We start from the raw sequence: 23789 nt of genomic DNA on the forward strand, positions 1-23789 counted from the left end.
GTGTCTGACTTCACCTTTCCTGCTCACTGCCATTGCCCTACAGGAATCGGGGAGATGACAGCTCCTGCTCATAGCCGTCAGCTCCGGAGAGCAGAGGCTGCTTCCTGCACTCTGTCTCTAGTCCCAGCCCCCAACGTGGGGTCAGAACCACGGCAAGCCCAAGCCCTCGAGGAGCCCTTGTGGACTGACTAATTGGCTGCTTAGCCTACCTTCTGGAAAGCACCAGGAGCCTTGTTCTGGTGCCATGGGCCCGATGACATCAGGCTCACTCTTCCCTCTTCATCTAAACGTCCTCTGCCATTCTCCTACTTTCCCCAGTGACAGATTTCCAGGTCAGGTGCATACCATCTCAAGATACAAGGCTCCCCCCTCATGCCTTCTATTAAAGGAGGATCTTAGCGTGAGAGATGGCAGGAAGATCACATGGTATCTGGGCCCATCACCCCTGCCCCTTTTGGGAGAAGAGACTAAGAGTTAGGGATGCTGCCCACAGTTAGAGCCTGCACAGAGCCAGATTATTGAACCCTCCATCTCTTCTGAGGAGAAGGAAGGTCAGGGCTGGAAGGGGCCTTAGAACAGGGGATGTCAGGACTGGAAGGAGAATTAGAACAAGGGACGTCAGAGCAGAGAGGGGCCTTTCCATTTCCACATTCCAGCATGAGAACCATTCCACCAAGTTTCAGTGACAGCTATGGCATCATAGTCATTTTTTGTGTGAAAACTGCAGTTTCTTTTTATTAACCACACTCTGTGCATTGGTATGTTGACATCGCAAGCCATCAAAGTGGTTCCAAGCTTCCTTCCCAGTTATTTTCTCCAGCGACTACTAGGAACGCAGTCTTCTGCGTTCTTCCCATTTCCTTGCGCCCAGTCTGGATCAAGGTATTTCTCTGGCTCCCCATCAAGGCTCAGGATGAAGCCCTCTTGGTGTGGTTCCCAACACATCATTCCGTGTCCCAGTGAAATGTCTTCTGCCTCTTGCCCACATTCTACTGCCTGAAGCCCTAGTCCACAAGACTGGATTCTCTTCAGTGACACCACCTATTGTCTCACACTTATTCCACCTTCCATTTTCTCCTAAATTCTCCTCGTCTCAGTCATTGCCAGTAAGACCAGAGAAAACGTTGTCCCACAATGGGGCCTCCAAAGCTTCCCAAGGTTCCCAGGCACCAGAGGCTCCCATCTGGGCCATCGGCCTGCTCTCTGCTGGTCTGATGAGCCTTGGGGAGGGGCAGTCCATCTTCAACATCTACTCCCCTTTCCTATTCACCATGACAGGTCTACAGAGTGCAACATCTGGAATCCCTCAGTGGGTGTCACCAACTATGACTACTGAGCTCTTCTTCCTGCAGCTGGTAAAAGGATTTTCCAAACCCTAAATTAATTTGAATCTTTTGCTGAATGACACTTTTGGGATCAAATGAGAAAATATAATAGAATGAGTTAAAAATGAACCAAACCAAGGACTGATTCAAGTATACACTTCCTTGGAGGCAATCCATAATCAGTCTAATTTCCTGCTCTTTGTAAGTCTGCTGTCCAGCAGAATGAAAACTGAGATCCCGAGAGAGGCCAAAGGAAGACACTACAAGGACTTTTCCTGGAGCTTAGTTTGGGTTTCTCTCTCCTACTGAGGCAGAAGTGAGTCCATGACACACCCAGGGTCACCCTAGTGAAGAGTTAAGCTGGCTCTCTAGTCCAAGTCTTCTGAGTCCAACGCCTCCCGGCTGCCTCGACTATGCCACAGATGCCTCAGTCCTCAATGCCTTGAAAATTCAATTATCCAAAATACCACCTTCCTCCTGCATTCTGAATAGCTGAAGATGACTGGAAAGAGATCCAGAATGAAATTATGTAAAGCAAGAAAATGAAGTTAGCAAAGCATAAGAAGACAAACAAGTCCTATCCTAGTCACTTTGGACAAATGAGAAAACTGAACAGCGTAATGAAAGATAGAATTAACTTTAATAGCTATCATTCACATATGAGAACATGTGGCTCTGCTGTATTCTTGAAAACCAAGGTCAAGATCAGAAAGCCATCCAACCTAAATCAGTCAACTAGTAGAGAGAATAATGGGTTTTATGCAGATTTTACGAAATGCTATCTATATAGGTTTCCCTTGGTTTTGAATAATGCAATCCTCACACAGAGGGGACAAGAAGTCCGTCTTGTAGAACGTACATTTTAGCATCCCGATTTCCTTCTTCCTCTGGACAATTAGTAACACAGTCGTGTTCTTCTGGCCCCATCCGCTGTTATCCTGGCAATGCATTAACGACCACTTGGGTCTTGCAATGTAAGTTGGTGGTAAAGTAGTTAAGACCAACTTATTTACCACATTAATTAAATGGTCTATTTAACATGGAATATCAATTCTCTAATCACATCTCAGTTGAATTTCTTATTTCAATTAACAACTCCAAAGTCTACCAGCAGAGATCCTACTGTTCTAGGATCATTAAGAACATTTTCATTATCTGTCAAATGAGGGAGCGAGATGCAGACATCGCCAGCACTCTCAGGAGTAGCCTCTACCCTACTTAAGAGATGATTAGGGAGAAAGCAGCGGCGGCTCTCATTAGCTGCCTAGCAACGAAAAGCCCTCCTCCCGAGTGGAAACAAAGTGAGAGGTGGTGCAGGGAAGAGGATTTCAGCCACTCAAGGGTAATCTGTCCTCTATCAAATGTAATCAATCTAGCCTATGACAAGAATGACAATTGGACGCCACGCAGAAATTAAACTGGTAAAGCACACGGCAGCAAAAATGAAACCTGAATCCCCCACACCCGGAGAGGCATTTCCACGGAACAGCATCAGCGAGAGGTGGTGGCTGGGGTGGATCAATACCAGTTTTAAATTTAAATGTTAGAGTTCCAGACTTTGATGCTGAGGCCTGCGTGTCCCTCCATAGCCTCCTCCTCCTCTCAGCACAGAATACGGCTAAGCAAAAGCCTGCATCCAAGCAGGGGCGTGACAAGACAAGCTTACCTATGTGTTCACAAATGAAGACCACGAAGAAGGGGGTGACGAGGTCGTTGATTCCCTGAACATAGCCACTGGCAGGGTGACGGATGGCCCAGATAAACAAGATTCTTTCAAAAATCTGAAACAGAATAAACATACCAAGAGGGGAAATGAGGAATGCATACAAGTGGACCCTAGAAATGAATCCAACTCAACAGTATATCGATGCTAATTCTAATTAATTTGATGCAGATATACAGATGTGAGTAATTATCTATTGCTCCTTAATCAAGCACATAAAATTCCCAGCCTTTCCTTTTGTCCCCAACAGAGGCTCCTGACTACAAGGTCTGTTGGGAGCTTCTGCCATGTTTGGGGGCAGCTGAAGGGCTGTGGACAAAGCCCAGATTTTGAGTCAAAAGACCAGGAACAGAGCGAGTCCTCTGGCCAAAGCTGGCCTTTACTCAGGTTTGTTTACCTACAATGCCTCATTTTCCCATTTGATTTAAAAAAAAAAAAGGATTAAAAACCTTGGCCTGCCCATGTGTGCCACCTGGCCATTAGGAGACTCCCACAGAGCATATACAAGAAGCCCACGGCACACTGTGGCATCCTACGTGAGTGTAAACCATCTGCACTGTTGTTACCATGATGGGCTACTGGCCAGTCTCCTGGGGACAACACTCCCACCACTCACAGGCCACACGGTGGGGCCTCTCCTGCTGCTTCTGTGCCAATGGCCAGCAAGAACGGCCCTGCTGGCAGACAAGTCCGCCCCAGGGACAGGCAGGAAAGCCATTCTTTCTACTTCAGTCTTGGCCAACCACAAGGTCAATCAAATGTTCAGGAGTTACAAGCACTTGAATCAGCTCCAGAACTTACCCATTTTTCAGCCCTGATTAGGCTGGGAGCTTAACCAAAGTAATATTGAGGGCATGATCCAGGAAATCAAAGTCTTACCTAAACACACACCCACACAATACTCCCCTACCCATTTCTTCACTGGAGAACCAACATCCCTAAAGGATCCAAGTGCAACTAAAGAAGAAACAAAAGGGCGGCAGTGTGCTTTGTAAACGGCCGCCCGAGTCCTCTGAAGCGTCGCCAACGTCACAACCACACGATTCCGTCTGGCCCCAAATGGCCCACGTTCTATGACGACACAGGCTTCCTACACCACACAGATTTAGGTGCACGCACACCTACAGGACGATCAGGGCATGCAAACAATGTTCATTTTAAACATCTCCTTCAGACAAGCACTTCCAGGGAAGAAATGCCAACCACAACACTGTCGTACCACACAGCACTCCTGGATGCTTCCCTCCCGACGGCCAGTCCGAGAGGACCGCCCCCCTGCTCTGACAAGCAATCCGAGGCTCAGGGAAAATAAAGGGCTTGCTGGTGCTCACCCAGCGCCTCAGTCCCAGAGTCAAGGCCGGAGCCCAGGTCCCCTCTCACCCTGTCGCCAGCTGACTCAAAGGCTGGAAGGGGCCAACGAGAGGGCCCCGACGAAGCCTCAACGACCATGACAGTGAGTCAGCACTTCAGAGGCCAGCAAGATGTACTGTGACACCCTCATTTACAGAGGACAAAACCTGCTCCTGAGGGGCTGAGGGGCTCAGTCAGCAGGAAGAGGACAAGCAAAACCAGGACAAGTACCCAAAACTTCTGTCTCCTAAGTTTCTATCTCACAAGGCGGAAAACGAGTGTCTGCTAACCAGGCCCTCGGAAACTCCATCCCAAGCATGAAAGCAAGCGGGCAAGTCAAGAGTCCTGGCAACGGAGGCGGGAAAAGGGGATGCTGCATCGGGGCGATGGCAGAACCTGCGGAGGGGAGGCAGGTGGAAGGAGGTGACCGTGGCAGGAAGGAGTCAAGTCACGAGGAGCTTCCAGAGCCTGATCCCAGAGAGGTCGGGTAGGAGGGGAGTGACACAGTCAGACCGACAGGCTGGCAGCTGCACGGTGACAGGTAAGAGGACACGGACGGGAGGTGTTACACGCACAAAAGTGACAAGACACAAGAAAGGACTGGTTATGTGGGGTGGCTGTGAGTGAGGGAGAAAACAGCTAGCATTTTTATAGGGCCCGCTACATGCCAGACGCCCCAGGAGGGCAAAAGAAAGTACGGCCTCATCACCTCCAGCCTAACAAGCATCTGGCTCTTTCCAGACGTTTCAGGTTGTCAGGGCCAGCACCCACAGTACCCACAGACTCTCCCTCAAGAAGCCCTAGACGCTCCTGAATCAAGACTCTGCTCGTTCAGAACCTGGGACCATCTGAAGCAGAGAGTTTAGTGAGACAGCAACAGAAAGGGCCTTGGGTGATGAGCAGATCAAGCTCTTCCCCTCTGAGGAGTGGAAGTGTCCCGGCCACGAGCAACAGTGAAAGTGCTGGGGACCCCGGGCTCTCTCCAGAAGTTCTCACGCTGTTGAAAGCCTCTCAGACGCACTCTCCCCTAGCGAAGTCTGCCCTGACTTAGCCCCCAACAAACCAAAAGAATGAAAAACCCCCTTCCTTCTCAAGTTTCTCATGGCCCTCTCCTTCCCACCATGTCACAGTCAGGTTCACATTCATGCCAGCCCCACAGAAATTACAAATCCATTTTTAAAATGGCGGCAGGAACCAGGTCATTTTTTCACATGTACAGAATCAGGGCTCAAGAACAGGAAGGTCCCACTAAGACTCTGCAGAATGAAATGGAAGGAGAATGGAAGACTGTTGCTGAGACTCAAGACTTGGCTAGAGAAGAGACCAAAAGGATGACCGTGGGTCCCCCGGGATGCCTGTGAGCCCCGTTCCACTGGCCATCCCTATGATTCTCTAACTCTGGCCTGGTCAATGACTGAGTCAAGTCTCCAACCCAAGCTTCCATTGCAAAGAAGGAAGGCACAAGAAAGAACCATTTGAGTGACTAAGGGAGTTCCCACTCCAACAATTCAAAGGGCATCAGGTCCCCCCACTGATACGGAGCCCAGGCCTCCCACACTTTGGGAGCTGCAAACATGGCTGCAAACCAAACCACCTGCCCATCCCCCGGGGCTGACCTGGGCCAGTCCTCAGCATCAGAAAGCCTTCTGCAGACCCTGCTCAGTCTCTCCAGTGGGTAGGAGACACCCAAGGTGTGCTTGTGCTCCAGTGGCAGCCTCTCCCAATGAGTAACTAACTGTGTGGACTGCCAACCTGTATGCCCAATAGTGAAATGTTAATTACACACTCTTCTTATCTATAGGAGCAGCTAGGTGCACAGTGCAGAGAGCACCGAGTCTGAAGGCAAGAAGACTGACCTTCCCAAGTTCAAATCTGGCCTCAGACACTCACTAGCTATGTGATTCTGGGCAAGTCACTTCACCCTGCTTGCCTTAGTCTGCTCATATGTAAAATGGGCTGGAGAAGAAAGTGGCCAACCACTGCAGTACCTTTGCCAGAAAAAACCCAAGTAGGGTCACAAAGGGTCAGACGTGCCTGAAAAAGGACTAAAAAACAACAACAAATTCTTCCCTATTCATTAAAGCAGGTCCAAGAAATTGCTGGCTGCCAGACAGACCAAGCCCAGTTACAGAAGTATTTTAAAGTAACAAAGTTACATTTTTTTAACAAATTCAATAATTCTGATCAAGACAAAGGCCAGCCATCACCTCCCAATGCTAGGCATTGGACGCAAGATGCAGAATGAGACACATGTGGGGACGTGTGCAACACGCGAGTTTGTTTAACTTATTCATGGAGATTTGTTACAAAGGCTTTGTTTTCCTTTCTTTTTATTTTTTTCTGGTGGGGAAAGGGTGGGAGGGAGAGAAAATAAATGCTTGTTAATTTAAAAAATAAGATTTGAATTTAAAAAAAATATATTTAATAATTCCAAATTTTTGTTTTTTCAGATTGGCTTTCAACCAATTAAACCAAAATTACTGTTTCCCTGAAAAAACAAAAACAAGATGAAAACAAGAGTCTAGGGAGAAAGAAAACAAGATCTTCAGCCTGTCTGTGCACAGCATCCTATAGGAAGGTGGCCCAGGAATAAAAAACACAAATAAACAAGCCTGGTGGCAGGTAGGGGAGGGGTAATCCCCAAAGGCTTTCCGGTTCCCTCTCAATGACTGCTAAGTCTTGCAACTAACAGGAGACCAAGAGGATGAGGATGAGGATGAGGATGAGGATGAGGATGAGGATGAGGATGACAGCTCAGTTACCCACAGAGAACTCAAGCAAGCAGCGGGCTGGGGGCCACAGGATCTGGATTTTAATCCCCACTTTAACCTCGTGACCTTGGGCAAGAGCCTACATCATGTAACTAAAGAGACACTGTCTCTTCCATTAGAGTTAAAGCCCTCCAAGGCACTATTTTTGCTTTTTCTTTGTAACTCCAGCACTCAGCCTAGGCCCAGGCACACAGCAGTTGCTCAATAAATGCTCAGTGACTGACTGGCTTTCAGATTCCTCTGCTGTAAAATGGAAAGTAGGACGGTTAGACTAGAACACCTCCTGGGGTCCTCCCAGGCCTAAATCTTATGACTGATTTCCTCTGGAAAATGACCAAGGAGTGGATGAACCCCGATTTAAGTCAAATCTCCAGCTTGTTCAGTATCAGAGACGTCACTGTGCTTCCTGTCCCCTCGGGGTCTTCCGACCCTCATTTCCCACCAATCCCCTCCACGTGCCATGAGCACCAGCCAAAGACAAACACCACCCACCTATTTCACTTGTGTGGACTGGCTCTCATCACCCCTACGATGAGGCTGCTCTCCCCCTCTCTGTTCCTCCAGAAACTCTCCCCTTCTTTGGAGGTCCAGCCTGGTGGCATCTGCTCTGCCACGCTCTCCTGGCCCTCTCTGGGGGTGGAACTGTTCTCTGCCTTCCACACTCTCTTTTGTTTCTGACACTTTTCAAATGCCAGTTGGTACAAGGGTTTTCTCCCATAAGCGCCGACTGTAAGCACTTGGAGGGCAGGGCCTCTACCCTATTGGGTCCCTGTGTCCCCCAGCACCTAAAGCTCTGTATATTGAAGGTGCTTAATAAGCATTTGTCATACGAACAGTGACAAATACAATAATGTCAACTTGAATTATAAAAACTAGTGCTAGCCAAAAATTCAACCAATCCAAAGAGCTCTTTTGATCTTTCAGCTTCATGCTTTTCTTGGTGCAAATACTCTCTTCATTGACCCTGCTTTGGGAATCAGCCTTGAAATCAGACAACCAGGCACCAAGTACCACTATGTCACCTGCCTGAGCCTCAGTTTCCTCATCCAGAAAAGGAGGCAGGTGGATTAGATGATGTCTCAGATCCTTTCTAGCCTGCGTGGTCAACCGGCTGGTGACGAAAGTCCCCGACTTGGTCCTAGGCTGCCAGATCCATGACCAAAGCTTTTCAACCCTACTGAGGTCAAAGAAGAGGCAGACAGTGACGCCCACCGCCCCAACCTTGCAGCAGCCATCATCAGCCCCTGGTCACCATGACTTAGGAAGGCCTCAGTCCACAGAGCAACCCTCAGTTTTCCCTGAGGCTCCTTGGCTCCTTGGGCTCCCTCCACCCTGCATGGGGACACGCGGTGCTCAGCCGTATCCTTACACCAGGTTCACTTTGTCTGGCCAGGGGAAAGTGTACTCTGAAGTAGATGTCCTTTGTCATCTCTGGTCATCTCATGCTCATGCCCGTGAGCTCAACAAAACAAAGCTCAATGTTTGCAAAAAAATCAGCCGCCTCATTATTGACAGCCAGCAAGCAGAAGAGCGCCTTTTAAAAGGTTACAGAAAGATAAGCCTTATCTAGAATCCAATAAAAATGATACCTGGAGGGGGGGGGGGAGTCTCTGAGCAGAAACGGGATAAAAAAGGATGTTCCATAACAGGAGAAATATCACCTGCTCAACGACCACAGGATAAGCAAGAGTCAGACAATTTCCAGTGGGGAACAAGAATGACAGATGGAACTGTCCATGAGAGGGCAAAGCCGGCTCAGCCACTTACCCCGTGTGACCTTGGCCACAGGCCTTCTCCTCTCTGGGCCTCAGAGTGGCCTGGGCCTTCCCCTCTAAATCTCATGACATCCTCAGCTACCTCAGGGCCTTTCCCTCACACAGCCTTAATCTACTACCACACCACCACCCAGTACAGACAGCATTTCACAGTTTACAAAGAGATCCCTGCACCATGATGGGGGGTAAGGACTTGAAGTGCCACCCACCCCCACCTTAGAGCCGAGGGAACAAGGCTTGTAGCAGCACCCAGCGTCACCTAACTAAGATAGGTATAATCCTCCGCTCTGCCAGGTCAAGCCCGCACCCCCACCCCAGCACTCAGGCGTGTGCTGCTGCCACCGCTGCCAGGACTCAGATGTATCCTTATGCCAGGTTCAGTAAAAACAGACTGACTACAACCATGCCTGTGAGCCAGTCTTCCTTTGCTCACTGGATCACGGGAACGGATGAGGGGATCCTGACCTGCTGCCGGGCAATGAAAAGACCCTATCTCAGCAGGCTGCAAGCTGAACTCCTCCCCAGAGGACTCACGCCCCAGCAACTGAGAGATCATCTCAGCCCAGCTCCACATCTAGAACGTACTCCTGGATCTCCAGAACAGCCACTAAGGCACCCAGCTGCCCCGAACAGTCAGTGAGGGAGGGTGCCCAGCTGCACAAAATGGCCACGGAGGAGGGTGTCCGGCTGCCCAGAACAGCCACGGAGGAGGGTGCCCATCTACACAGAACGGCCACTAAGGTACCCGGCTCCCCAGAACTTTCAGTGAGGGAGGGTGCCCAGCTGCACAGAAAAGCCATGGAGGAGGGTGACTGGCTGCACAGAACAGCCCCTAAGAAGGATGCCCGGCTGCACAGAACGGCCACGAAGGAGGGCGCCCAGCCACCCAGAACAGCCCCTGAGGAGGGTGACCGGCTGCCCAGCTGCCCAGAACAGCCACAGAAGGAGGGTGTCCGGCTGCCCAGAACAGCCACAGAGGGAGGGTGCCCAGCTGCCCAGAACGGCCACAGAGGAAGGCACCCAGACCACCTGTCTCTTCATTTCTCACCAGCTCCCTTCGGTGCTTTGCCCTCCCTCCCCCCAGGAGAATGTCAGCCCTCTGAAGGCAAGTCAGATGCACGAATCTGATTTTCTTTGATTAGCAGTGGAGTGCCTGCATTTCATCCCTCCCCTTGGACATAGAAACTCCATGAAGGCAGGCCCAAAGCCACCGCCATCCCACATATTTCTGGTCTAGAAGGAAGTCTGATCAGTGTGGAGAGTTCCTGGTATGGAAACTCCCTCCACTCCTGCAGATCTGCAATGCAACCAAAACTACCAGTCTCAGAGAATTCTCTGGGGCACAGAGAGTTTAAGGACTTGCCTCGGGTTCCAACCCAGGTCCCTCTAAGCTCGAGGCCATCCCAGGTGGGTCAGCAGAGGGAATCACAAGCAGCTCCATTCTCCTTTCTAACCAAGCAATTTCAAAGCATGGCAACAGAATGCTTTAATTGGATAGGAATTAAACCCACTGTAGTGTTTAAATTTACTGCTTATTGAAGTGTGGGGCCTTAAGCATTGCCTGGAGGCTAGTTTGTGGAAAGCATTGATCCTCAGATAGCCCAGCTCCTGCACACCCCCCAGGCCAGTACCTCACTACAGGAGGCATCCTTTAAATAGTTATCACCATCACAATTAGGCAGATAAGGTTCAAAAAACTACCCCAGAAGAATTTTTCAAAGAAATTAATTTCCCATTCCTTCACTTAGGTCATCAAAAGAATAGATTAGGAGCAACGAGGAAAAAATAAAACAAAAGAAACAAAGGCCCCAGGCTTTTCTCCAGAGGGGTGGAGCCTGACACCACCCCCCTCCAACCCTCCCACCCCCCCACCCCCGTGGTACTGGAGGCCCCCCTAGGACACCCTAGAGAAGTGGTCACATAAGCCCCACTTCAGTAACTCCAGGGATGGAGAGCTCAGCCCCTGGCATGGCAGCCCATTCCACTCCAGACATCAGGGGGACTTCCCTTCTATTTCAGGCTAGTTTTGTCCCTTTGCAGTTTCCCCTCAGTGCTCCAGTCTCTGCCCTCTGGGGTCAAAGCCTCTAACAGCTGACCGTCCTTCAGATCCCTGAAGACAGCTCTCCCGATGGATCATTCCCAGTCTTCTCATCTTGGGGGAAACAAACACTCCCAGCTGCTCCAACTGCTCAAGTCATTTGGCATGAACTGTCCGAGTCCCTTCCCTGCCTCCTCCACTAGCTGCCTTCACTATCCTTCCTAAAACATGGTACCAAGGCCTGGATCTGATTCCTGCACAGGGAACGGGCCTGGCACCTGCTGATCCCTCTCTCAGCCCACATTCCCTTCTGGGGGCTGCCTCAGCATACACCAAGACCCTCAGATCCTTTTCAGAAAAGAACAACTCCACAACCTTCTACTGCTGAAGTCAATTTGTCAACTGTAAGTCAAGCATAAAACTTTGGAATGTTGCTTCATTACATTTCACCTCCTTCCACTTGGCCCAACGGTGCAGCCTGCTGAGATCTTTCTGAATCGTGTCCTTTGTCCAATGAGACTCTCTAGAGATCTGATGCAGGTAGGAAGGAGACCAGGCCACCCGTCATGACCAATGGGGCTGCCTCCTCAGGAGCACATTCCTGGCCTGGCCTGGTGTGGGTCAATGCAGCTGTCCCCCTGCTGCTGGGGAATCAGACAAAGTCCTGGGGCCTCTCTGGGGCCAAGAGTCTAACTGGCTCTTTCCAGACTTCCCTTGGAAATCAATGAGGAGCCCCATTAAGAGGAGAAGAGTCACCCCACCAACAAAGCCAACCTCCTGGAGTAGGGCACAAAGCTAGGGACTGGGCAGGAGAAGGCCGTCATCAGCTCTTCAGCTTAGAGCCTCATTACTCATAGGGTGGGGCCTCCAGAAAGCCAAGCTGGCCAGGACTCCAGCCATTACACTGTCATCAGGGCCTCCAGTGACAACACAAATCAAGTTTCCTGGTGACTGGAAAATCTGTAACGACATAGTTCCAATTGTTGACTTCAAAGATGTCATAAAACAGGCATCTGGCCAAATAAGCTGGGGGAGGTCTACCTTTCCCACACTGCCACGTTCCTTTCTCCCCTCTGCCAGCATCCGAGTCACCAAGGCACCCGGATGTGGTAACACCACATTGGCCATGGGTCACCTCCTGAGAGGGGAGTTGTGGGGAGGCAGTGCAGGGCCCAGGATCACTGCAGGGCAGAGAACCCCACAGGGAGAGGGAAAAACCTGGCAGAGGCAACCGCTGGCTTCCAGGGACATAGAGACTGCCGGAGACCAGCAACCAGAATAAGCCACTGTCATCCGTGACCTGACCGACAAGATGAGGAAAACAAGAAATCAAAATAATAAACTGTTCTTTCAGAATTCAGTGCCTCTGCACTCTCCTGTCAAGTCACAACAAATCAGAAAGGAACGAGATGAGATGGGATGGAAAAAAGCACGCAAAACGGGGGTAGGAGAAGGAACCCTGAAAACAGCAGCCGCAGCAGCGAGGTCTTACTGATGGCCCTGGAAACCTTACTGCCATTAATTCTGTCCATCATAAAAGTGGCTGTGCCTTCGTCCCATTTATCCTAAAGGCTCAGCACTATCTCCCCTCAAATACCTCTCTCTCTCTGTCCATCCTTCAAAACCCAACATAAATCACACCTCTCAGAGCCTTACCCAAATCATTCACCACACCACGTGAGAGGCACTCGGGACCTCTCTGGCCACCCAGTTCAATCCATTCACCAAAGGAATCTCAGCCTTAAAATGCCCAACAAGTATCCCAGTCTCTGCCTGAAGACCTTCAAGGAGGGCGTCCTGCTCAGGACCCTCCCTATCAGAAGGCTTCTCCATGCTCCATAGGTATCTGGGCTCAGCCTACACAGAGGAGCAGGCCTTTGATTTAGGCCACTTTCTCACAACTTCACAGATAACGGTCTTGGCTCCTCAAACACAGGACCCACTGCCTGGGCAGACATCACATATGTCATATGTACCCTCTGGGTCAAACCCAAAGGCAGCCCACGAGAAGCTCATTAAAGCCTCCCGGTGTGACCGAAGACAAACAGTGCCCTGTCCACAGCATTGGGCATCCTGAGGTTCTTCTCTGGATGTCAGACCCTCACGGATGGGGCCCGACCGAAGACAAAGGGTACCCTGGGGTCTCAGGCTCAGTGTCCTCCCCCGGAGTTCATCAGGTGCTGCCCAGGGGGCACCAGGCATCCTGTGGCCTTCCCCTGAACGTCAGACCATACGGACAGGGCCTTGCTGCCTGGGTCAGAACCTCAATTCTGGCTTTTCAGCCTAATGCAGCTTGGAAACAGAACGCAGAATTGGGAAAGGCAGAAAGCTTGGGCTCCCCTTTCCTTGCTAGGTGGGCAGTCTGAGAGAACCCCTTTCTTATTCTCTGGGCCTTCCATGAGAAAATGGTGAGTTGAGCAATTCTAATCCAAAACTTTTAATAACACCTACGTGGTACCTGCAGAGCACAGTCCCTGGTCCCATAAGCTTGGTGGAGAAAGAAGGTATTACAAGGAATGCATAACATTGCATGAAAAGTGAATTAGAAAAGTGTGTGCCAAGTGTTGTATGAGGCTGGAGGGAAAGCAATGCCATGACCACCCGGTAGTAATCAAGTAAGGCTTCCTGGAAGAGTGACCCTTGAACTGGATGGTAAAGAGTTTTCCACCAGTGTGAGCCGCCATATAAGACTGGCAATCCATTGCTTGACTGGGCCAAGCAAGTCATGGGCAAGTCAAGACAAAATCTGGATCTCAGCCAAGCCCAACAAGAATTCGTGGTAGAAAGCCTGGCTAGGTGTGCCCAGGCTGTAGGCCAGGCCCTTCCCCCTGGAATAGCTTGGCTCCCTCCAGGCTCGGCTCAGTGGCACCTCCCACAGGAAGGCTGCTCTGGACCTCCTCTTCCTCCCATTGCTGGTGGCCTCCCTCCCTTTGCTTCTCCTAGACCTATGTGGGGAAGGGCCCAAGCCAGCCGGCCCTGACTCTTGGTGGGCTCCACCTCTAACTCCCCACTCTGCTCCTCCCTCCAGCAGCCGCAGCCAGCCCACTGAGCTTTCCACATCCCTTCTATGTGGGGGCTTCCCCCATCAGATGGTCAGCTCCTTCGAGCAGGGGACACCTCCCCAGTGCTTAGCACGTGCCTGGCACACAGGAAATACTTAATCAGTGCTTGCTGATTTGGCTTAAAGATGAGCAGGCATTCAGCAGACAAAGAGGGGAGGTGGCCTTTCAAACCCAGAAACTTGAAAGTAGCATTTGGGAGGAAGAGGAGGTCCCAGTGAACAAAGGGTAGAGATCTGGGTGATGGCTGGAAAGAAACTGGAGGGGGCCCGACCATTCACTGAAGGCCTCAGCCAGTAACAGGGCACCAGGGCGTCCTCTCTTGGTTTTCCTTTGCCCACTGGACCACTCCTTCTCAGCGTCCTACACTGACTGATCTCGCGCATACACAGCAGGCGTGGCCCTCTCCCTTCTCTCTGCTCAGGGCTCACACACAGATCTCATCAGCTTCTCCGCACTCATCACTCCAGTAAGCTTTTGGACTTCCTTTTCCATCTGGCCAATTTTGCTTTTTAGGGCATTCTTCTCCTCATTGGCTTTTTGGACCTCTTTTGCCATTTGGGTTAGGCTATTTTTTAAGGTGTTATTTTCTTCAGTATTTTTTTGGGTCTCCTTTAGCATCACTCTCAGTTTTTCCTCTACTTCCCTTACTTGCTTCTCAAAACCGTTTTTGAGCTCTTCCATGGCCTGGGACCAATTCATATTTTTCTTGGAGGCTTTGGATGTAGGGGCTTTGACTTTGTTGTCTTCTTCTGGTTGTATATTTTGGTCTTCTTTTTCACCAAAGTAAGATAATATAGTCTGACTCTTTTTGCGTTGCTTGCTCATGATCCCGGCCAATTACTTGAGTTTTAAACTCTTTGTTAAGGTACGAATCTGCTTCCAACGTGGAGAATGTACTGTCCCAAGCTTCGGGGGTTTGTACAGCTGTTTTCAGAGATACCTGTAGGGACCTGTAAATTTTCAGTTCTTCCAAGGTGGTATGATAAGGGGTGAGGTGTTTACTCCTTTCCTGGCCTGTGACCCCAAGTATTCCTTTCTGTCCTGTAACTGTGAGGAGGGGCTCCTCTCTACAGCCACTACAAGCTCCACCACGCCAGCACTCCTCCTCACCCCAGCACTGCCGCCCAGAACTGTGACCCAGATCCAAACACGGGCAAAGCAAGAGATTCCTGCCTCAGCACTGGCAAAGAGATCTCTGCAATCCCTCTCTGATCAGCCACTGGATTCCCCCTCAGTCTGTGGGCCGGAAGCTCAGGAAGCAGCTGCCCCCCCAGTGCCACGCTCTTGGGGAATGGAACTGAAACCCTGCCTTCCTTCCTCAGCACTGACAGAAACAGACTTTTCCCACTGACCTTCTAAGTTGTCTTTGGCATTGGTGGATTAAGGAGTCTGGAAACCTCCGCAGCTGCCTGAGATTCAGTCTTCTGAGGCCTAATCCACGTTTGCTGCGGCTTGCGCGCCCACGCTGCGGCCCGTGCGCCCACGCCGCACTGCGCTGCACTCCCAGCCCCGCACAATATACCTTTTTGATCAATCATCCACTTGTCTTGGGCTGGAAATTTGTTTCACTCTGTCTTTTTGTGGGTTCTGCTGCTTCAGAATTTGTTTAGAGCCATTTTTTATGAGTATTTGGAGGGGTTTGGAGGAGAGCTCAAGCAAGTCACTGCTTTCACTCCGCCATCTTGGCTCCGTCCCCCCGCACTCATCACTCCAGCTCACCTCTGCACCCCTAGGGCTGGTCTCACATCACCAACTCTAACCCTGCACTCTGCACGTGGAGCTCCACATGTCCAAGACGGGACTGATTAACCACCCCAAACTTCCCTTCTCCCCAAGTTCCATCTTACCAGTAGCCAGAAGCACCACCAGGTCTGCAACCTCAGGGTCAGCCTCAATAGCCAATGCAAGTCGCCTCCTTCTCCATGGTCTCTCCAATTACAAGGCCAGCCCCACAGGTCAGGGCCCCGGAGGCTGTGACACCTTTCTGACCAGTCTCCCTGCCTGCAGCCTCTCTGTCACCTCCCCACTCCCTGTGCTCCACCAGCCCCTACCTCAGGACCAAACAAATTTCTGTAACAGGGAGGCCCTTCCCAACCTGGCCCCCTCCCCACAGGCTGCGGTCCACCTGGACGGACCTTCTTGCTGCCCCTCAGGCAGGCATCTTCGCCCCCCACCCCTGCTGCAGGAGGCCTTTCCTGGGCCTTGGGTGGCGCCCTCCTCCCATCACCTGTCTTCTCATCTCAGATATAACAGAAGTGTTTAGGCTGCATCTCCCAGTGAAACCCAAGCCCCAGGAGGCCAGGGGCTGGTCACCCCATTTCCCCATTGCTTCACAACAACTGGCACACAGCTGATATCACAGCTTCTGAGTAAGTTGAGCACCTTCACTTGTAGTCGGTATGACCAGGCGATTACTGTGTCCTGGGATTTCAGGACGTGCAGAGGAAGCCTCAGAAGTTTCAGTGGGGGAGCATCTAGGCCTCCCTCAAAGAACTTGGGGCTCACTCCCCAGATGCCTCCACTTCTAAGGTGGGACCTTGGACAGCTCCCTTTCTGTCTCTCAAACTCACTTCGTTCTTCTGAAGAATGGAGCTGCTCTCTCCGATCTGTCCTCCATCCCTCCCAGGACTGAGGTGAGGGCAAAGTGAGATGAGGCGTGTCAAGGACATTGGGGCCTCGTCGTGTGAATGTCAACATAAGCTGTCACCCTCATTTTGAACTCTTCACCCACTGACAGCACAAGGCACAAGTGACAGGCAAAGTCACCAAGACATCCCCATGGAATTTTAGCAATTAGAAAGTGTAAGCAAGATCACTTTCCTCAATAACAGAACTAGAGGGGAAAGATCTCAGTCACAGTACATTAACTCACATTTAAATGAATGTGCTGTCTGTTTAAGCGGTGATGTTATCTGCCAAACGAGAATAAAGGGAGAATGCTCAAAATATCAGGATGTGTTTAACCAACACACAGACTACGCTGAGAGTGTTCAACAATGAATCCTTCCTGGGTATCGTCAGCTATTAAAGTTCTGTTGACATTCGTGATTTCCCTGCCTGAGCTGGCAGAAGTCAATTCATTAACAACCATACACACTTTACATTCCTTGAGAAGAATCTTGTAGGGTGGCCAGGCAAGGCCAAGTCTCCCGAAGTCAGGGAGGTGACCCTCTCAAGAGCGTTTCTGGGGGAGCCTGGTGAGGTTCAGTACAGGCCTGCACTTGGGCCTGGTCTCAAGGGCCAGTCTGATAGGGACAGCCATGGATCCTGGGTCTAAGGCAGACAGGGACCTCAGAAACCATCCGGCTCAGCCCGAGGGCCCAAAGAGGACAGGTGCCTGTATAAGGTCACACAGGTGGCATGAGAGGCAGGATTTGAATCCAACACATCTCACTTCAAGACAAGTACTCATCCCACTCCACCCATATGGGGCATCATCACAAAGCTGGTCACCAGCTTATGAATCAAAAAGACGCTCTACCTAAGTGCTGGAAGGTCAGCGAAGAAAGAAGGGAAGAAAAAACCAGGACTTTGGAAGTCTATGAAAAATGGAAGTAACCCAACTCCCCAAGTCTACACAAGAAGATGAGTCACAGCTCTCTCCACCTTTGCAGCCAATGGCCTGCCTGCCCATCCAAAGGCTCTGGGCCACACCCTGCCCAGTCTGGCCAGAGTGCTCCACCTTCTCTGAGGTCAGTCACAGCCTACACAGGGGAACGCTGGCACAAGCAGACTGGAGACTTGGGCAGGCTCAGAAAGGAAGCAGATCAAGACGGGGATAGAGCGGTTTTCACAATCAGTCAAAAAAAGGTAAAGTCTGACTTCAGGCACAATTCTCCCCTGCATTAGCAATACTGCGCACCCTCACACAAAGCGCTGCGCAACAGAATTTCTATAAGAAGACCATAACGACAGCTATCATTTATACAGCACTTTCAGGGTTACAGAGTGCTTTCCAAACGTTATCTCATTTTAGACAACAAAAGTGACAGTTCTGCTGGGAGGATGCACAGCGTCTCTACTGCTCAACGGCCAGAAGACGTGTGGGGTTCGGGGGAAATGATTGACAGCTCAATTTGGGGGCCACCTAGACCAAGGAACCTCCCCGCCCAGGGCCAGATCAGACCTGACGAAGGTGATCCACACAGCTGAACTGCCAGGATTCTGGAGTCAGACTGGAAGGCGACCACCAGGCCTGGAAACCTACTTAAATAAGGAGAAAACACTCAGGGCCTGTTCCATGGCTCCATCCTAACTAATGGGCCCTGCTCTCATATAACAAGCAATGATTTCCCATTCAGTCTGTAATTTACACTTCAACCATTTCATTTGTTGGGGAATCAAATGTACCAACAATTCATTCACCTCATTAAAATTATGTTAATTTCCAATCCTCATTCTGTCCTCAAATCACTGAGCAGTAGGTACCCAGATAGGCTGGCAAAGCACAAATAGGTTTTATTACTTTTAGATTTTAAATCTTGAGAAAATAACATTTTATTACAAAAAAAAAGCACATCAGTGTGTCCAGAACAATCCACTACAATTAACTGAATCGTTTTCGAAAAGCAGGCCTCCTTCTTCCCCACCACCCTCCCCAAAAATGAGAGGCAGAAGAAACCACGGGGCTGCCAGGGCTGCTCCCCAGAGATCAAAGACCTTAAGATGGAAAGGGTCCATCCACACGGACAAACGTATTTCCAGCAGCTCGTTCCACAAAGGACTGGACATCAAGGGGATGCCCATCAAATCAGCAATGGCTGAACGACACACGGTACGGGACTGTGATGGAATACTGGGCTGATGTAAGAAATGGTGAAGTGGAGGGTTTCGGAGAAACCTGGGAAGACTCGGATGGCCTGATGCAGAGGAAAGTGAGCGGAACCAGGAGAACAGTACCTACGAGAAGGACACTGGATAACCGATTCAGAACCGATGCAGAACCGATTCAGAACGGATCAGTGCAATGGTCGATCACCCAGGAGTCCAGAAAACCAGAGGTGAAGGAGGCCGCTGACCTCCTGACCGACAGGAAGGACTGCATCTAAAGGAGGAGGCACACTTGTGCTGCAGGGCCAACATGGAAACTTGTTTTTCTGTATTACGTATACTTGTTCTCGGGTTTTTTTCTTTTTTTTAAATGATGGAGAAGTTGAGGGAGAGAGAAAAAGGAAATTTTATTAATTGGAAAAAAAGAAGAAAATCTGATTCAAAAAAAAAGAAGAAAAGATGGGGAGGCCTGGTGGCTAGAACCTCTAGGCCCAGTGGCAGAGAAGAGCTCTGGCCTGCTCTGATAATAGGGATAATGGGAAGAGGAAGCTCTTGTTTTCTGGCCTCTGCATCCCCTGCCTAATCTATGTTTGTTGAATTAACTACATCTCTGTCCATGGAACAATTTCAAATGGCCCAAAACACCAATGCCCTAGTAAAATGCAAGCTCATGTCCTACCCAGGGTAGTGCCAGTGTCTCCTAAGGCTGATATTCACTAAATATAAAAATGATTCATTTGAGAACAATGAAATAGTCACATCAGGTCTGGGAACAACTGTCTGTGGAAATGCCTTCCTACGGCCAGCCCAAAGCCACAGTGGCCAGGGAGAAGTCATCACTGACCAGCTTCAGGGCCTCATGTGGACCCCTTTCCTCAGTGCCCCTCTTGTTCTTCATCTGTAAACAGACCCCAGGGACCCTGGCACCATGTGTGGAAGGTGCTTGGCCAACTCCAAAGGTTCAGGTCTAAGAGAGTTGGCCTAATTCTTCTTCAGAGAGACAAGATCTAACAGGAGGAGACTGGGGAGTTAAGAAAACATGGCAGGCATAGAAGATGCCCCATCAGGAGCAGGAAGCTGCATACCATCACCAAGGCCGAGGGGAACCACAAAGGGGTGGGAGAGTGGAGCTCAAACTGGGGTAAAGAAGGAGATGCTGTGAGAGGTAGGGTGGGGCCACAAAGGCAGCCCTCCCAGAAGTCCCAGACTAAATGCCTTCCTCTCCAGCACTGGGGGGCCATCTAGCTTCCTCAGTGGCAGCCATTCCTCTGAGAAGGGGGCAGAGGAGCTGGGCCCCATGGATCCAAGTGAGGATCTACACGCCAAGCTCAGCCCATAGGAGTCCCAAAAATTCAGTGTACTCATTCAGCAAGGCATCACAAAGGATGTGTCAAGTCAAAAAGAGGAAAACAAAATACACTCACAGGTCCCCCAGTTTTCTCACACATTTTTCCCTTCAGGTGCATTCCTAATACAAGAGAAGCATAGGCTGATACACTGATGTAGAAATGAGAGGCGGACCCCTGGTGAGCCACTTTCCTCTCTGCGCCCATGACCTCATAAAGAAAGGTCAATAATAAAAACAGGGCCACCAACAGCACGGGGTCATCCACACCGAAGGAGATACAGATGGGAGAAATGAGGATTCTACGTAAGAAATAAAAACCCATCACCCAAATTCCCAACTGGTTCACGAAATCCTTCTCCGTAATCCAAATTCCAAGCCCCACCCAAGAACAATGACCTGCAGGATTTCAGTCAAAGGGCTGGCATCACAATAACTCTAGGAAAGAAGCATTCTCTCTCTCTCTCTCATTATTTAATTTTCCTCATAAAAAGGTTTTCACTCAAATAATTCACTCATCACCCTTGGCCAGCTTGCATGAATCACACATCTTTCCGAGATGCCAATCGGTGCTGATGACATTATTTCTGCAGTAATTCTGTGACCTAGAGAAGATATGCAGCCCCAAGAGGAATTAGTTAGAATGAATGATGGATTATTCAAGAGACAGGAGAAAAACTGGGAGAAGAGGAAGCAGAGACCTTGCAAACAGGCCAGCATCTGACCCTAAGAATGGAAGTGCTCAGAAAGAACGTCACCGAAGCTGCTGGAAGAACAAGACCTGGGGTGGATGCTCGTGAGTGACAGATGGGCTCAATATCACCAAGCCCTGCTGGCTAGAGGGGCCATCGAAGCTCAGCCAGTCTCACAGTCCCAGAAAGCTGAGCACTCCTGCTGTTCCACTGCTGTGAGGAGAAAATGGCACCCAGGTTCCTGCTTCCCCAGCCTCTCTGGACTTTCCTGGTTGCTGGCTCCACCTGTCATCACAGACATGCGTCTCCTCAGACACTCCTTCGGGAGGAGGAAGGGGCCCAGGCCCTAGGCCTGCATCCAGCCAACAGGAGGCACAGGGCCCCAGCACCCTCGGCACAACAGCTCTGCTCTGCCCAGCGCCGCAGGAAGAACGTTCTGTCACTCAAATGGACTGCTTACAAAGGCATCACATGACAGAAGCAGCATATTCATAGATGGAGCCACAAGCCACTGCACGTCACAATAATGATAAGGAACAGCAAAGACCTTCCCTCCTTGTATATGTCCTGAGCTCACTGAGCGCCACCACCACGCACCGTGGGCTGTGCCACGGATGTTCTGATAAACAGAGACAGGCATCCAGCCTCCTGCACCAGACCCCAGCACCCACCCTCTCCCCAAGCACGCCCTACCCCACTTTCACCTCCTTCTCAATTGTCTGTTTGCTTCGTGTTTTCATTCTCTTTTTATTCTGAGTTCCAAAATCTCTCCTTCCCTCTAGCCCCTCCCCACCCACTGAGAAGGCAAGCAGCATGACACCCATTACTAGTCACCTTGCAAGAAAATAAAGTAAAAAGTCTGCTTCAATCTCCCCTCAGAGTTCATCAGTTCTCTCTCTGGAGGTGGAGAGCACTTTTCATCATGGGTCCCTTGCATTGTCTTGATTAGAGTAGCTAAATCTTAGCTGAACACTGTCACAATGTTGCTGTTGCTGGGTACAGTGTTCTCCTGGTTCTGCTCGCTTCACTCTGCATCCATCCATGTAAGTCTTTCCAGGTTTTTCTGAAGTCCGCCTGCTCATCATTTCTTATAGCATGTAGTATTCCATTACATTCTTATACCAATAATGTGCTCAGCCATTCCCTGACTGATGGGTATCCCCTCCACTTCCAATTCTTTGCCACCACTAAAAGAGCTGCTACAAATATTTTTATGCATAGAAGTCCTTTTCCCTTTTCTTTGATCTCTTTGGAATACAGATCTAGGAGTAGGATTGCTGGGTCAAAGGGAACACACAGTTTTACAGCCTTCTGGGCGCAGGTCCAAACTGTTCTCCAAAACTGCTGGACCAGTTCACAACTCCACCAACAAGACATTAGCGTCCCTATTTTTCCACACCCACTCCAGCATGTCAATTTTCTTTTCTGTCATGTTAGCCAATCTAATAGATAGCAGGTGGTACCCCAGAGTTTTTTCAATTTATATTTCCCTAATTCATAGTGATTTAGTGTATTTTTCATATGACTATTGATAGCTTTGATGTCTTCTTCTGAAAACTCCTTGTTCATGTCCTTTGACCATTTATCAATTGAGGAATGGCTCTTACTTTTAGAAATTTGGCTCAGTTCCCCATATATTTGAGAAACAGGAGAGAACCTTGCTATAAAATTATCAGAGAACCTTGCTATAAACATTGTTTGCCAGTTTCCTGCTTTTCATCTAATTTTAGTTGTATCAGTCTTGTTTGTGTAAAAACTTTCTAATTTGACATAATCTAAATTATCCATTTTACTTCCTCTGATCCCCTCTATTTCTTGTTTGGTCACAAATGCTTTCCTTACCTACAGATCTGACAGGTAATTTATTCTATGAGCTTATGACATAACCCTTTATGTTTAAATAACATCCTCATACTGACCTTCCCTTGGTGCATGTTACAAGATGTTGGTCTAGCCCTCCTTTCTGTCAAACTGCTTCCCAGTGTTCCCAACGGTTACTGTCGAATTAGCAGGTCCTGGCCCCACCCACTTCAGCCTCTGCTCCAAGGACAACGGTCAAATCCACAGAACTTCCACTTCTGGAGAGAGTGGGCCGTGGCTTCTCTCCATCCAGTTCTGCTGCGACCCCCCAGACCAGAATTTCCTTCCCTGGTCACCACTCACAGTATGTGTGGTCTCCTCCGTGAGAATGCCAGCTCCAGGAGAGCAGGGACCGTCTTACTTTGTTCTCTGTTTCCCTAGAACCTCCAGCACAGTGCTTGGCACAAAGGAGGGACAGCATAAAGTACCTTTCCATTCACTCAAAGATTAACAGAGTTGAGACGTGACAGCTGCTGGTAGTTTATTCTAATTCACCCCACAAACACTGTCAGACTAATCTTTGCAATTGCTGTGTTCTTGGGGTGTCACTGTGCTCCTAAAACACTTCAACAGCCATCAGGAACAGGAAAATGTCCTAATTCCTCAAACTGTGCTGAAAGAACATCCACAATGGGGCTGCCAGCCTCATCTCACACAACTGTCCCGAGTCTCTGCCCCTCCTGAAGTGGACTACTCAGAATAGCTCAATCCCACCTCCCAGTCTCTTGCCTCAATACCTTCCCCAAGGCCGCCATCTCCATGGACAGTCACACTACCCATTGATCATGGTCCACTAACATGCCACGCCTGCCACAGAACTTCAGTCAAGCTCCCCTGCTCAAACTCATTCCAAACCTGGAGATCTCCAAGCACTTTCTCCTCCTCTTCCACTTTTATCTCATCCTAATCGGCTTTTATCCAGGTAGGCGGGTGTCGAACAGCCCTCACTAAGCCATAAGCCCCTATACTTAGGCCCTTCCCTACACCTCCATGATGAACAACAACCATTATGAAATACAGTGTGATGTCCAAAGGATTACAGTTCAACAGAAGTTGTTTTTTAAAAAGTCTAATGCTG

General features: G+C 49.8%; 1 protein-coding gene across 1 annotated transcript in view; it reads right to left on the reverse strand.

The window, feature by feature from the left end:
• The window catches only part of TBC1D22A (TBC1 domain family member 22A), a 246708-nt gene that overhangs the window by 114370 nt on the left and 108549 nt on the right, over nt 1–23789 (reverse strand). Inside the window, exon 9 of the mRNA XM_078150521.1 lies at nt 2992–3106. Coding sequence (XP_078006647.1) covers nt 2992–3106 — 115 coding nt within the window. The remainder of the gene's footprint in view (nt 1–2991; nt 3107–23789) is intronic.

Source organism: Phascolarctos cinereus, unplaced genomic scaffold (genome assembly GCF_003287225.1).
Source record: "Phascolarctos cinereus isolate Bilbo 61053 unplaced genomic scaffold, phaCin_HiC Scaffold_1;HRSCAF=81, whole genome shotgun sequence".
NCBI lineage: Eukaryota > Metazoa > Chordata > Mammalia > Diprotodontia > Phascolarctidae > Phascolarctos > Phascolarctos cinereus.